We start from the raw sequence: 15,584 nt of genomic DNA, 5'->3' as shown, positions 1-15,584 counted from the left end.
TATTTGCCATTGGTTGACCAAACCATTTGTCCCACCCCCAAACTTGTGCCATTGGCAGTTCCTGGACTAAAGGAACCTGGATGTTGAAACAAACATAACCATGGTTTCGACAGAACCACAGTTTACTTTAGCATTAAAAATGACATACATCACCTTTAAGTCATAAAATCACGTTTTATTAGTGTTTTTGAAAATTTTGTACTCTCTCTTGCTCTTTCAGGATCTATGTCTGTATGTCGGCTACACATCTTCAGTCTACTGCACAGCATCAGTCTTAACACTTGCTGCTATCGCCCTGGACCGTTATTTCTCCATTGTGGACTGTCTGCGGTATGATTCCCGCTGCACAATTTGGAGAACAGGTTTGGCAGTGCTATGGATCTGGCTGCAAGCTATGGTGACCAGCTGTCCTCCCCTCTTGGGCTGGAGCAACATTAGTTTCGTGGCTCCCATGTACAGCTGTGCAGTGAACTGGGCCAACAGCCCAAGCTACACCGTCATAATGGCCTCATTAACATTTCTTCTACCAGCTATAGTCATCCTGTTCTGCTATGTGAAGATTGTCCGTGTGGCACGGTACCACGCTAGGAGAATTCACAGTCTGGAAGAACATCTCCAACGTAACAGGACCCCATCTGTCTTGAATCTCCAACACTCATTCATGGACTCCTTCACACCATCCAAGCTGGTGTACCATGTGAGTGGGAAGTTTGTGATGGATCAATTGGATGTTCCTGGTGAAATTTCTCCAGATGCACCATCTGAGATGTCTTCCAAGTCAGCTGGTGGACGTCTGCACTCATTCTTGGCTCAAATCCATAGCAGTAGCCCGCAGAATCCCAACCAAACTCAACATCATGGAGTCTTGAGGTTGTTCTTGGTCATCGCCGCTTTCTTCTTGTGCTGGACGCCCTATATAAGTGTAGCTCTGGTGCAGGCCACCGAAACTGCCCTGTCCCGACCCAGCAGCCTCGTTCCCCCATCAGCAGTCACTTTGTCCTATTGGCTGGTGCTGTTCAATTCTGATATCAACCCGTTGTTGTATGCGCTCCTCAGCAAGCGTTTCCAAGTTGCCTTCCAGAGTTTGAGATGGAAGATCCAGGCCAGGTTGGGGAGCGTTGTGGGACAAGGAGGAGGAGCTGAGAGGTCTACAGTTGGAGGTGGAGGCGAGAGTGACCCCACTAACGGAACGACCCACAGCTCCACAGCGCACTCCAGGAACGACGGGGAAGCGGCATATCCTTCTGTCTTCACTCTCAGCTCTCAGTTACCCAACAGCTTCAAGGAGCAGCTGAATAATGTTCTTCCTGTGGCCACTTCTCATCCTGTTTGTCATAAATGTGGTGGACAAGGTTCTAGGACGGTGGACCACCTGCAGGTTCCTTCCAAACAGCATGAGCGGAACAGACTTCCTTACTCTGCTGCTACTAAAAAGAAACAAGCCACGTTCTTTTATGGACAGATCACAGTAAGAGTAGAACATGATATTTGCTGAGTTTATCACAGCTCAGCAAGTTATTTTAAATCGTAATAGTATTTTACAATATTGCTGTTTTTAATGCATTTCAACCAAATAAATATAAGATACATATTTTAAAAAATAAAATATTAATCTTAATTATTTCAAACGTTTGACCAGTAATGTATATATAATATGTATTTTATATAAAATGTTTTTAAAACTTCTGTTTATATTGATTTTAGATGTTATATACTGTATAGTCTATATACTGTTATATGGATCATTTTATTTACATTTGAAGCAAATATGTTCAGAAATAATTATTTTTGCTTATGTGTTTCAGAGGGGTTTTAAAGCAGAATAAGTGAAGGTCATATTTTTTGTTAAAGCACTTACATGAATTATTCAGTAAAACCTGTTTTTATTTGAGCTTTTAACTTCCTTTTAATCTTTCTTTTTTTAAGGTGGTCCTCCTTTCTGTGTGGATGAACTTGAAGTTATGCTTTGCTGACATGATTTCTGTTGGTTGTGGCTTCTTGTCTTGATTACTTGGTTTTACCCATGTTACATAATTGTGACGAATATTCAAGTCAACAAATTAAATAATTTGATAAAACTTCTCTTATAAATCTCTTTTCATCAAGGTTTTTAAACTGATCTTTGTCTTCTCTGATGAATCTAATTCTAGGTAGTATTATAGAAAATGACTAAATATTGAATGATTTTATCAACATGATTGGCTTGTCTCAACAAATTTTGACAATGTTTATTCCATTTCCTAAAACATTTCACAAATTCTATTGAACCCATTCAAATGGTCTCTGTGAAATGAATCATGTTCAAACAAACCATAGTCTGTAGGACTCTAAGCCTGCTGACATTTTAAACAGGAGAAAATGTAAAGTTTGACATGGTACATGTGAAAACAGACAAAGCAGATCTGTTAAATGGATGTTTTCATTTATTTTTGTCGTCATTTTCCTCAAATGTGATCAGAATGCATTTCGGTGTAAAAATCATTCCTTACAAAGGTTTACAATAATATCTAGCAATAATTCCAGAGGAATACAATATTATATTTATTGTCACTGTAACAATGACAATGGGAGACAGTGCTGATGAGATCCTATTGCAAATCAAAGAAAAGGCAGTGAAGCCGTCATCTAGCATTTATTGGCATTTTCTGCATGCATTTCCCTGTAGAACTAATTCCCTTCCAATGGAACAGTCCGTAAGATTAAAAAATGCAATGCAGTGTTCAAGAAAAGCAACCGAGTCTTATGAACTGCAGGATGTGTTTTGTGTATGTAAAGGCGGCGTTTCAGTTCCAGTCACCACCTTTTGCGGAGCACATAGTGTGGGTGCACTTTTCAGAAATGGTCATACATTCACAGGATACACATGGCACCCTTTACGTTAACAAGACTCGCAGAAGATTGCCTTTTCGGTTTGCCAATACTGCCCCTGAAGTGTCCTCACAGTGGTTAGCATGTGACTCAGAAAAATGTGATGGAAACCAAGTATAGCTTCAGTATAAACCGTCTGGATGCTGTCGTTAACCCACATACGTCTTTGTTCACAGTTTAGGAGATGAAATCCCTCTAGACCTCAAGATGCACTTTGTATGAGGCAAGCTGGACGTCTGCACTCCTCCGGCATCCCAGCCAACCTCAGCACCAATGTATCCTGGGGCTATTCCTGGATCACCTTTCCTCCAAAACATCTTCAGTCACAGTTTGGGAGGGGAAATCCCTCAGATGCACCTGTTGCAAGGTAGAACTTTGTTGTACGAGAAGACGGCACAAGTTGCAGTTCTTACGGTCTATATTAATGTTTGGCACATGTTCTAATGGACACTGGCAGTGATTCGTGCCAGTGAAAGTCATAATGTGAGCTTTAAAGTGACAGACGCATTTCTCTGAGCTCCGACGGGAAGTTAAACAATCTCAAGACCAGCAGGGACTCTTTATTGTGGAGATATTTGTTATGTGGGTCTCTTGAGCAGAGGTCTCAAACTCAAACTACCTGTTTTTCCATTTGGGCCAGTTGAACAAATACAAATGTTTTATGACCTTACATTTTAACTACATACAGTTAGTGAGGCATGTATACATCTTTCCTTCATACCTAGCATGGTGCTCATGTTTAGTGGAGTAATGATGCCTGAAATTGCATTACTGCAACTGCAATTTTCTCCTTGAACAGGCAGGTAGCACATTGGAAATAACACATCCTGGCATTGACGTAACAATCAGATATTTTTCAATATAAAATGACTAAAATAGATAGCAATCAGTCTACATATATGATATTAAAAATATTTATATATATATATACACTCACCGGCCACTTTATTAGGTACACCTGTTCAATTGCTTGGTAACACAAATTGCTAATCAGCCAATCACATGGCAGCAACTCAATGCATTTAGGCATCTAGATGTGGTGAAGACGACTTGCTGAAGGTCAAACCGAGCATCAGAATGGGGAAGAAAGGGGATTTAAGTGACTTTGAACGTGGAATGGTTGTTGGTGCCAGACGGGCTGGTCTGAGTATTTCAAAAACTGCTGATCTACTGGGATTTTCACGCACAACCATCTCTAGGGTTTACAGAGAATGGTCCGAAAAAGAGAAAATATCCAGTGAGCGGCAGTTGTGTGGACGAAAATGCCTTGTTGATGTCAGAGGTCAGAGGAGAATGGGCAGACTGGTTAGAGATGATAGAAAGGCAACAGTAACTCAAATAACCACTCGTTACAACCAAGGTATGCAGAATACCATCTCTGAACGCACAACACGTCGAACCCTGAAGCAGATGGGCTACAGCAGCAGAAGACCACACCGGGTGCCGCTCCTGTCAGCTAAGAACAGGAAACAGAGGCTACAATTCGCACAGGCTCACCAAAATTGGACAATAGAAGATTGGAAAAACGTTGCCTGGTCTGATGAGTCTCGATTTCTGCTGCGACATTCAGATGGTAGGGTCAGAATTTGGCGTAAAGAACATGAAAGCATGGATCCATCCTGCCTTGTCTCAATGGTTCAGGCTGGTGGTGGTGGTGGTGGTGTAATGGTGTGGGGGATATTTTCTTGGCACACTTTGGGCCCCTTAGTACCAATTGAGCATCATTTAAACGCCACAGCCTACCTGAGTATTGTTGCTGACCATGTCCATCCCTTTATGACTACAGTGTACCCATCTTCTGATGGCTACTTCCAGCAGGATAATGCACCATGTCACAAAGCTCAAATCATCTCAGACTGGTTTCTTGAACATGACAATGAGTTCACTTTACTCAGATGGCCTCCACAGTCACCAGATCTCAATCCAATAGAGCACCTTTGGGATATGGTGGAACGGGAGATTCTCATCATGGATGTGCAGCCGACAAATCTGCAGCAACTGCGTGATGCTATCATGTCAATATGGACCAAAATCTCTGAGGAATGTTTCCAACACCTTGTTGAATCTATGCCACGAAGAATTAAGGCAGTTCTGAAGGCAAAAGGGGGTCCAACCCGGTACTAGCAAGGTGTACCTAATAAAGTGGCCAGTGAGTGTATATATATATATATATATATATACACTGCATATCAGATGGGCAAAATAAAATAAAAAGGTCGAAGTAGCTATAGTGCATCAAAAATAGAAACTTACATCTATTGTTTGTAATAAGAGCCATCTAGTTTTATATAGATGCATGTAACCCAAACTTTTCTGTTCATTTACATTCAAGTTTTAGGCTTGTAAAACCCATGTGGAGAATAAGAAATATACATAATTAAATTACAATATATAATATACATTAAATTACAATAAGATATAAAATAAAGTTGAAATATTATTAAATGTAATATTAATTTATCAAAGTTTTAATTTGAAAAAAAAAAACAATGAATGTAAAAAATGGGCTGCATTTAAAGATACACTATTAACCCAATGGCCCGTATGTTGGTAGTTTGAGACCCCCGCTCTTGAGTTTCAAATAAAGACCCAAGTCATTGTTCAAATCCACTTACAGTTGGGAGAACTGCAAAACATGATTTGCTTTCGGAAAGCTTCTGTTGTAATGTCCATGATGGTAAATTATGGCTTATGGAGCCTCGTTGACTGAGAAATATTATGGAATGAATGCTATTTCCAGCATCGTCCAGTCACTGGACTTTGAACGAGAAAAGGTAAATGCGTGTCAGTGGGAAAATGTGGACATGGAGGTCCTGGCCCGTCGGGTCCAGTTGAGTCCTGAGCTGGTTGCAGTCTCAGCCGGCTCAACAGGTTGTTCCCGCTTTCGGAGTTTGGTGCTGAGCTCAATCAAACACTGATCCCAGTCCTCTGGTAACAGCAGCATCAGGAAGCCCAGACAGATGATGAACACAGCGATGAGTCGCACTGTGTTGAAGTGGATATCACAGGTGTACAGGTCCACCACTGCAACGTGAACCAAACACACATTTAGAGCCAATTTCATCCAGCACAAACGGTCTAGATGAAGTTACAATGACTGTCCACTTTCAACTGGCTCAAAATCAGGTTTCCAAAAGTTAAAACCTTTTTTTTTTTTTTTCTCATTATTTAAAATGATTTTTAACAGTAACACAACACTTTTTAACAGTAACACAAACCATACAGTTTAATGAGCTATGAGAGTAATATAATGACAAATATGATAATGTATGCTTTTGGCGAACTATCCCTTTGAATCAGTCAGAAGCACTTCTGATTACTGATCATATACTTCTGTTTGCTTTTACAATTTTTTTTTATTTTTTTACTTTGAACAAAATTAACTCACTTGCATTGACTGGGACACTCAGCACAATGCCAAGTGAAATCAGTGTAGGGTATGTAATGGCAATGCCAAAATTCACCAGAATATTGAACGCTGTAAAAGAAAAAAATGCACAGTAAATGCAAATACAATTGTGTGAATATTATATGTATAATACACTTTTTTGTCTGTCAGTATTTTATCTACCAAGTAAGAGTCCAGCTACTCCACACAGGTAGGCCCAGGGAAGATCAGCTATGGATGTGAAGTACTCAACATGTGTGAAGTACAGTATGACTGGCACAAAGCTCATAAAGACAAAGTTTGCACCACCTACAATGGTCAGAAACAGAGCCGCCTCTCCAAACTTGGCGCTGCCCAAGACGAGCTTGAAAAGCACCTGAGGAATAAAAACAAGACCAGGTCAGCTTCTTTTTCTGTGAATTGGTTCATTTAATAAATTAATTTCAGTATGTTAATTCATATGGAATTATCACAGTACGCATATTGTTCTGTTTTGTAGCAAAATACATATTTGGTTTAATACTGCTCATTTAGTGTTAGTTTTTTTAGTTATATATGACTGTATGTAACTACATTAGCATGTAGATTAGCAAACTACAGATTCAAAGCAACTTCCCCAACATTGGCCAGAGTAAATATAGAAAAGAACATGGTTTTATCTTTCAAACGTCAGAAGATGTGGGTATATCATGGCTGGTTTCTAGCTCATGATACATTGGAAATGTTAGCCAACTGATGAGCTAAAACTGATCTTTCTGTCCAGTTCCCTTATTGTTCTGTCCTTTTCAGATGACCGCAGGAGTTGAAAGTACATTGCAAATCAATCAAGACAAATAGATTAGTGAGGTCATTTTAATTACAGAAAACAAGGCACTCCCAGGACACCTCACTCCATGACTATGTAAAGAGATGCAGTTATTGATAAGTATAGTTTCAATGACACAAAACCGAATGACATGACCGAACTGAAAAGCATCTGATGAATAACGAAAGGGTCATGACTGTTGAAGCAGGGTTACCTTATAGAGGGCAGAGGCAGATGCAGAGGCCACTACAAGCGTTATGCCAATAACAGAGTGACTGTGAAAGCCATCAGCGTAGGTCAGCATCACTATTCCAGCGATGGCCAGAATGGCAGCAACAATCTTGTAACGGAACAAAATAAATGTCATTGCATTCACAATGTGTTATGTCAAACAGCATGTAGAGAGAGAGAAAGAGGCTTTGAGACATTTTAAATATAACAGGGTTCGTACAAAACATGATTTGAAACAAATTGTGGATCAAGGGCATCTAGACATCTGTGGGCATCTGTGATCTAGACAATAATTTCTCATGTTTTAGGGAAATTATTTTAGAATGTGATCAATACAGCCACTTAATTAGATTAATTAGATTAAGAATACTTTTCTATCAGAGCAGATCATGTCCTTCAGAGAATATTGATGATTGAAGTAAAAAGAGATTGATTACCAACCTCTTTCATTGTTCATCTTTCTTGTTATTTCTCTTTTCATACACACATAATGAGAATTCAAGGAGAATGACTCTGGCATTATATATGATGAAACAGGCCTGCTTTATAGTGTGTGTGTGTGTGTGTGTGTTTCTAGAGCATAGCTGAATTGAGTGCAGTACAGAACCCTTATGAGGGTGTCAGAAAGACTGATTACTCCCACCCAACGTCTCTCCTGAACAGCTTTCCTCTTACTCTCTTTTCCTGCTCTGCCTTTTGTTTTGGCCCAAATCACTCTGTTCTTTCTCCTCTGTTTGCAGGATTGTGGTTTTGCATTCTCATGAATGTTGCTATATTCATATTACTGTACCATCATCTTACCAGGAAAACATAGAAATACACGAGTGAATATCATGAAACCTGAAACATCTCCAGGGCATATTTCAACATAAAAATCACAAGTAAGAAATAGTTTTTTAATATAAATATGGAAAACCATAACTCAAAGAAAGAAGTGAATATGTTGAGCTGGAGGTAATTGTTAGTTTATGTTGGGCTAGCAGCACCTTACACATCTGAACTGTATCATGAACAACACTCTCATTAAATCACGTGAGCTAATGGTCTCTCTGTCATCATGTCCTCTAGATGAAAACCCACTTAACTTCTACTGCGCCATGGACGTCCAAACACCCTGACTCACCAAAATCTGTCCAGCACTGCAGTGCCCGTGTGTGTGTGTGTGTGTGTGTTTGTGAGAAAGAGAAACAGGAACACACAGAGACAAAGAAAATGTTACACAGCACTTTGGTTCCTTTGAGCCGAGAAAAAAAATGGGAACACAAAGGAAGAAGACAGGAAAAGGTGATTGTAAAAGCAAATTATTGTACTGTGATGGCTTTGCTGACTCATGGGATTACACAGCAGAAGACATCCAGAAAGAACAACACAGTATCTATCTATCTATCTATCTATCTATCTATCTATCATTAAACTCTTTTAGCAACACTTCGGTGATTAATCATTATGAAAAAAGTATGTAAAATCAATATCTAGAGTTTTATTCATCTATCCAACAATCCATCCACCCACTCACTCACCCTGACACCCATGAAGCGATCCCGCAGTACGATCCAGGACAAGAGAAAGACGAAGGCCTTGTTACAGCAGAAGAGGGCCGATACATCGGTGCTGTTGATCTTTCTCAGAGCCTGAAGGTATAGGTAGTTTGTCATAATCCACAGCAGGCCGAAAGGGGCCACTTTTGTGAAGAACACCTTTGCCGTCAGTCCATCGTCCCCGAAGAACCGACAGCACTCTCTGAAATACCACAGAGACAAAAAAATAATTGTCCTCCGCGCACAATGCACATTCGATCTGCCTTGTGTACATTAGGCTACCATTCAAAACTATAGGGTCAGTACATTTTCAAAAGGGAAATTAACACTTTTATTCAGCAAGGATAAATTAAATTCATAAAAAGTGACAGTTGTAGAGCCCTTTTCAACCTTAAAGTGCTTTTCTAAATTGAGATTTTCTCATTTCTATATTCATATATAAAATGTGGAATATGGATTCATATTTTGGAATCGCTACTGACACTTCTTATGGAAAGTGTGTTCTTTATTTTCTTTGAAACTCATATTTATTTTAGATTTACAAAGGTTTTAATACTGAAGTGCAGTTTAAAATAAACAGAAAATGTCTTCATTTTATTTAAAAATGTTTTAGTGTAACCACTAGAGTTTAAAGGCACAATATGTAATTTTTGCCGCTAGTGGGCGTGCATTCAAAATAAACAGAGACAAAGCACAGTTTCATGATGCTTCCGCCCCCGACTGCAAGCGGCTACTCTCGTTGACTGCCGTCTGTAGCGGTGCGTCAAGTCGAACGCACCTATTGACACTATGGACACGGTCCGTGTCACTAGTTAAAATTGCTTAATTCTCTGGATTTGCCACAGTCGACCGCTTCCGCTCCTTCCGGTCGTGCGTATGTGTGTGTGTGTGGTTGGAGATATTTGATCATATCTAGTATGATAAAACGTTAAAATTGCTTAATTCTCTGGATTTAAACATTCTTCGAAACATTTGGGATAATGTAAGTACACAACTCAGCAAAATATATATCACTGTTCTAGTGGTTTTTGGATATTTTAATTAAAAAATGTTACATATTGTGCCTTTAAGGGGCGGGGTCTTACAGAAAAAGTGGCGACGCTTTGGGTGCAGTCAGTCTTGGGATCTGAGACTTTACTCATTCAGAGTTGGATGTTTAGTACGAGAAACTTTAAAAAGAAGAGATTTCTGACTGCGAGTAAAGAAAGTGAACAGCTGTTGCGAAAAAGGAACTGAGTAAGGAAAAGACTGAGTTTGTAAAGGAAACTTAAATTTGCGAGTTGAGTGAACTCAAAGTGAGCGCGTGCAAGCTGGCGTGAGAAGATGACGCAATGGGTGGCTTGTGGACTGCTCCTGACGATAGGAGTTTTTTCTTCGCTGTTACATCGTGTCTTTGGAATCTGTGAGTATTCAATAAGGTTTCACATTAATATAAGCTAAAAAAACGCACTTAAGTAGACTGAAATCCCAGTTTGGTAATCTTTTAATGTGATTTGAATAATTCATATGGTTTGCAAATCTTCGCTTGCATTGGGCATTCATTTTTTGAACTGAAGTGTTTGGGTTACAACTGTGGAGATTTGAGTGATTGGTTGTTGTGTTAAATTGTTGATTTGCTTGAACTGATTCATTTCGAAAGAAGAAAAGAAACAAAAGGTGTCAACAAGAGTTTAATCAATTAAATTCTTGTGGTTTTCCTGAAAAGAAAAGATCTGCAGCTAGGCATGTATGTGGATTTAAATTGGGATTGTAGTCGCATTTTGAGGATGGCAGTATTGTCACTTCCTGATTTTAAATATAAAACACTAAACACTAAAAGTGTAATCTGAGATCTGGGGTTTTGTATCTAATAGTAACTACTGCTTACTTGGTTGGTGATTCATTTTACAAACTAAATTAAACTTGGGATGTGGCTGGCACCATGTATTTGGAATTTCCCCTAGATGTGTTTATAAATTTGAGCCATAGCATTGGTGAGAGGGCTACACATAAATACATTTCCATAAAAAATAGTAAGCAGTTTCTAACTGATAATAATAAGAAAAGTTTATGAGCACAATGTCAGTGTATTAGAATGATTTCTGCGGATCATGTGACACTGAAGACTGGAGTAATGGCTGCTGCCATTCAGCGTTGCATTACAAAAATAAATTACATTTAAAAATGCAAACAGAAAAGTGCTGTTTTAAATTGTAATATTTTACAATATTATTGTTTTTATTGCATTTTTTGGTCATTTATTTGCAGCTCTGATAAAAAACTTTTGAGTGGTAGTGTATTACAAAAAAAATTTCAATAAATGCTTCTTCGTACTTGGCTATTTGGATGTCAGGCTCAAAATGAGTACATATTATTTTACCGCACTTTCAAACCCTTTCTCTGTCACACAAAACACCCAACAGACAGACCATTTGAAACTTTTTTTTTTTTTAAACTTTGTTCCCTCAATGAAAATGTTCAGTCTTGAGTAGGCTATGACGTGATCTGATGAAAAATACAAACAGTGCTTATTTCTACTATCCAATCCATTTCTGGCCATTACACTCAGAGCTGTCCTCCGTTCACCTCCATGTGGGATAATGAACTGTAAATACAACTAAGAGTAAAAAGTAAAATAAAGAAATTACTTGAGCTTTCTTTTCAATTGCTTGAACTGTGTCCTTATGTGACACATTGTATCTTGAAGATACCATGTCTGTTAACTTTTAAGCCATCGATAAGTGAAAATAAACCATTTCTCAAATCTCAAAGAACTTGTGGTGTCAGATGGAATTTTCCCACCCGTCAGTTTCTGTGCTTGACATATATGACTGTCTGAACACATCAGTTTAGGGCTGCACGATAAATCGCATGTGATATTTAAGGCGCATCTTGTCAGTAAAGCCGGTTCTTTAATCAGCGGTAAATCTCCATCACCTGTGGGCTTTCACATGGAGCAGCATTAACTACACAGAGCCGTTGTTCACTGACAAGCTGCGCAAAACCACGATCATATTTTGCGACGCTTGTCGGTGAACAACGGCTCTGTGTAGTTAATGCTGCTCCATGTGAAAGCCCGCAGGTGATGGAGATTTACCGCTGATTACAGAATGGCTTTACTGACAAGATGCGCGTTAAATATCACATGCGATTTATCGTGCAGCCCTACATCAGTTCAATGATATTTTGCAATCTTCAGTGTCTTGGAGTTGCAAGTAACTGCAGTGCTTCCAGGTAAAATCAGGCAAAGCGAGAAATGAAGCATGGTCTCCATCTATATGCTGCTTAAACAGGTAATTGGACTAAACCATTTCATTCAGGAAAGAGGATCCTTTATTCTTTTTACTAGTTTCAGTGATTTAATTGCCAATTAGTTAAATTATGGTTACTTTTGTGTTTTTATGTAAACATTGTGAGTATTATCTGGCAAGTTGTCCTTGTTCAAGTGTCATTACTAAATGAAATTATTTAATTTGTACCTTTTATTTTGTGTTTTTGGTAGAGTCAGGTCTTACATTTCACTTCTGGTTATCTTACATTTCACTATATATAACTGAGTATGTGACAAATAAAATGCTATGTTTACTTATTGTTCCTCAGGGGTATGAATGATATTTTAAAGTTATAGTTTAATTTTCAGGAATTGCTTATATCCTCAAGATTGTAAATTTGCATACTCTTACCCCCCCCTTTTTTTTTCTTGAACTTGAAGAATCTTGACAAATTAATCAAATCAAAATATCACTTATTGTCTCCATTAGATTCAGCAACTTTATCAGTCTGTCATGTCATCTTACTGATTTTAGTTATGGATAGATTTATAGTTTATTTAATAGAATTGTAATTTTGAAACCAACAAAGCGATGTTGATCAAGTAACATGCCCTTTTTTTAAATCACATTTGCATTAATATTATGCAGTCAGAGGTCCATTTACTTCATAGTTTACTACATGTCATGGTTGGCTGACAATCACTTTTTAAGGTCAGCATATTGGCTGAGACCCACAAAAAGAGAAAGAGAGCGAGATTATGGGTACAGCAGGACCTTTACTGCCTTTTCACTGATATTCTCTAAAATGTTAAATGGGTCTCTGGGCTACATGTCAACAAAATCATCCGCTTCTACTATTTTTAATAACATTAGGCTTTGGATGAATTGAGTTGACTAACCTGCATCATAATTAATGCGTAACTATAAATAAAGGCACTTCATGTAACCAAAAATCTCTTTCTGCCTTTTTTTTTTTTCTCCATTTTTGCGCAGCCTTTGTACTCCACAGCTGGTGTTTACTTTTTAAATCCTGTACTGCAGTGCTGCTAATATTGTTTTCTCCTGTATGATAAATTGCTTGGGCTTTTCCACATTTTACACAAAAGTATTTGCTAAGTGATTCAATAAAAAGAAGCACTTCCCCAGAATCTACTGTTTTACTTCCCAACACTTTTTTACTTTGGTCTTCCTAGACAGAGCAGAAAGATATTTTTCATCAAAAACTCAGTTTAAATAAGCAATGAGCCTGCTTAGTATTCAGCACATAGAAGATTAAAGGAGAAACCCGGAAAGGACAAACTGTCCGTGCATTACAGCATGGAATTTCCTCAGTGTCCCCCTCAAGAGAAAGGGGTTTCACTAAAGAGATTCATCAGATGTCTGTGATGCTCACACAAAACAGTTGCATATTTCAGCTGTACTACATTTTAATCTTTCGCTCTGCTCCAGAACCTAATAAGCTGCGTATTCTTCACTAAGAAGGCAATCCCAGAGTGCACTGCTGGATAAACACAATCTCACGGGACCAGATTCTTACCTAAACCTCTGTTTTGGTGTCTGTCTCTCAGGACTCTTGCACATATGGCCGATGTAATACAGAGGAAAGAAGAGGCAGTTCCACGTGGTGGCGAACCATGTGAGAGTGAACGGTGCGTCGTACTGCTTGAAGGTCAGCTTGGCCAGCTGGGTGGAGCCTGCCCACGACGAGCACACGCACATCACCATGGCCACGCCCCATATTGCTTTTCGCACTTGGACGGCTGTCACTCGCACACAGCAGTTTAATCTCTGCCTCCCCGGCCCTGCCTCTGCCCCTGCTCCGCCCACCATCGCCTGTCCATCGGCAGTGCCCACGATGTTCTCCCTCGGCCGGTCCTCCCCTACAAGCAAACAAAATTACATCAGTTGCCGATTTATGAGCTGTTTTATTTGCATCACTTGCATTTTATTTGAATCAAATCACTTGACACTGTAAAAATACTCCCCTTAACTTCCGTAAAACAGCAGATTGCACTAATACAGATGTACAGTGAAAGTTTTCAGTGATGCAGTACAAATTTGGATGCAATATTTACAACTGCAGTTATTCTTGTTGTAAATATCATATTTTCACATTTTTGGCTCTTATTATGCTTTTCAATTGGGTCATCTTAATTAATTTTTAAATTTTTATTATTTTTTGCATGTGACGGTTTAATCTTAGAACTTCAAAAGATGGAGAGACTAAAAAAGTGTGGATTTTATTTGTATATATTTATTTTATATACATATTTGCATTAAATTAGAAATTTTAATTATTTGTTTAAAGTTGTTTAAATGAAACCTACAAATGCATTATATATATATATATATATATATATATATATATATATAAAATAAAATCTGCACTACTGTTCAGAAGTCGGTAAAATTTTTAAAAGGTTTTTGAAAGAAGTCTATTATTTGATGATTTATTTGATCAGAAATTCAGTAAAACCATAATATTGTGAAATATAATTACAATAAAAATATTTTCTATTTTAATAAGTAATTTATTCCTGTGATTGCAAAGCTGAATTTTCAGCATTATTACTTTGGTCTTTAGTGACACATGGTCCTTTAGAAATCATTCTAAGCAGTTCTAAGTTGCACTGCTTAACATTTTTATGGAAACTGTGATACTTTTTTTTCAGGATTCTTTGATGAACAGAAAATTTGAAATAACTGCATTTATTTGAAATAAAATCCTTTGTAGCATAATACATTTCTTTACTGTCAATATTGATCAATTTAAAGCATCTTTCCGAATAAAATTGCTGTCTTTAAAAGCATTTTCTTGTCCCAGAATTACATGCGTTGCTGTCGTTTGAAAATTCCCTCAAATGACATGATAGATGTCTAATCCATTGACTTCCAAACAATGCCTCTCACCAGCATTCCCGGAAACATCCAAGAGGAAATCAATAGCACGGTTTACTCATTCAGCGCAGTAAATCTTTTAAAGTGTCTGGGAAATACTTGAAAACCAAGAATATTTTTTAATACAGAAACTCTGAATGGAATCTTTCTGCAGTCTCCCAAGAACTGCAGTGCTATTGTTCAGATCAGATAAGCACATCTCAAGCCCACCATCCATTCATAAACGCTCTTAATGGCTCTTAATAGCCCTTCATCTATTCACACGCAGGATAAACGAGTGGAGTAATTACCCTGCCTGCGTCTGGTGGAGGATTCGATCTGTTTATCCATAAAGAGAACAAAGTGCATCCTTAGCACTGAAGCTTCTGAGTACTCTAATAACATAAAGTAATGATGATTTTATTTTTATTTTTTTTGCAAGGCTGTTCACAAGCAGTGAACTAGTTACTACTGTATTGGCCCGAATATAAGACGACCCTGATTATAAGACGACCCCCCTTTTTCCAGATGTACCTTTTGGAAAAAGGCTTTTTAAAAACCAAATCTTGTTTTTTCTCAGTAAAACACATTTTGTCTTCAATTATTTTCATATTGCATATTTTTCC

At 38.2% G+C, this 15,584-nt stretch overlaps 2 protein-coding genes across 3 annotated transcripts in view; one reads left to right on the top strand and one right to left on the bottom strand.

The window, feature by feature from the left end:
• Positions 1 to 1,564, top strand: part of LOC107747267 (5-hydroxytryptamine receptor 1A-alpha) — a 4,197-nt gene extending 2,633 nt beyond the window's left edge. The window contains exon 3 of the mRNA XM_016561726.1: positions 221 to 1,564. Coding sequence (XP_016417212.1) covers positions 221 to 1,495 — 1,275 coding nt within the window. The 3' untranslated portion in view covers positions 1,496 to 1,564. The remainder of the gene's footprint in view (positions 1 to 220) is intronic.
• A 3,841-nt stretch (positions 1,565 to 5,405) lies between these two features.
• Positions 5,406 to 15,584, bottom strand: part of LOC107747268 (putative thiamine transporter SLC35F3) — a 53,567-nt gene continuing 43,388 nt past the window's right edge. For both annotated transcript variants that reach the window (XM_016561727.1, XM_016561728.1), the window contains 6 exons: positions 13,619 to 13,961; positions 8,813 to 9,032; positions 7,276 to 7,401; positions 6,440 to 6,632; positions 6,257 to 6,346; positions 5,406 to 5,892 (listed from right to left, as the gene is read on the bottom strand). In XM_016561727.1, coding sequence (XP_016417213.1) covers positions 5,654 to 5,892; positions 6,257 to 6,346; positions 6,440 to 6,632; positions 7,276 to 7,401; positions 8,813 to 9,032; positions 13,619 to 13,961 — 1,211 coding nt within the window. In that variant the 3' untranslated portion in view covers positions 5,406 to 5,653. The remainder of the gene's footprint in view (positions 5,893 to 6,256; positions 6,347 to 6,439; positions 6,633 to 7,275; positions 7,402 to 8,812; positions 9,033 to 13,618; positions 13,962 to 15,584) is intronic.

Source organism: Sinocyclocheilus rhinocerous, unplaced genomic scaffold (assembly GCF_001515625.1).
Source record: "Sinocyclocheilus rhinocerous isolate Xijiao unplaced genomic scaffold, SAMN03320098_v1.1 scaffold1069, whole genome shotgun sequence".
NCBI classification, from domain to species: domain Eukaryota; kingdom Metazoa; phylum Chordata; class Actinopteri; order Cypriniformes; family Cyprinidae; genus Sinocyclocheilus; species Sinocyclocheilus rhinocerous.
Note: the sequence above shows the minus strand (reverse complement) of the source record. Positions and strands in the feature narration are given on the sequence as shown.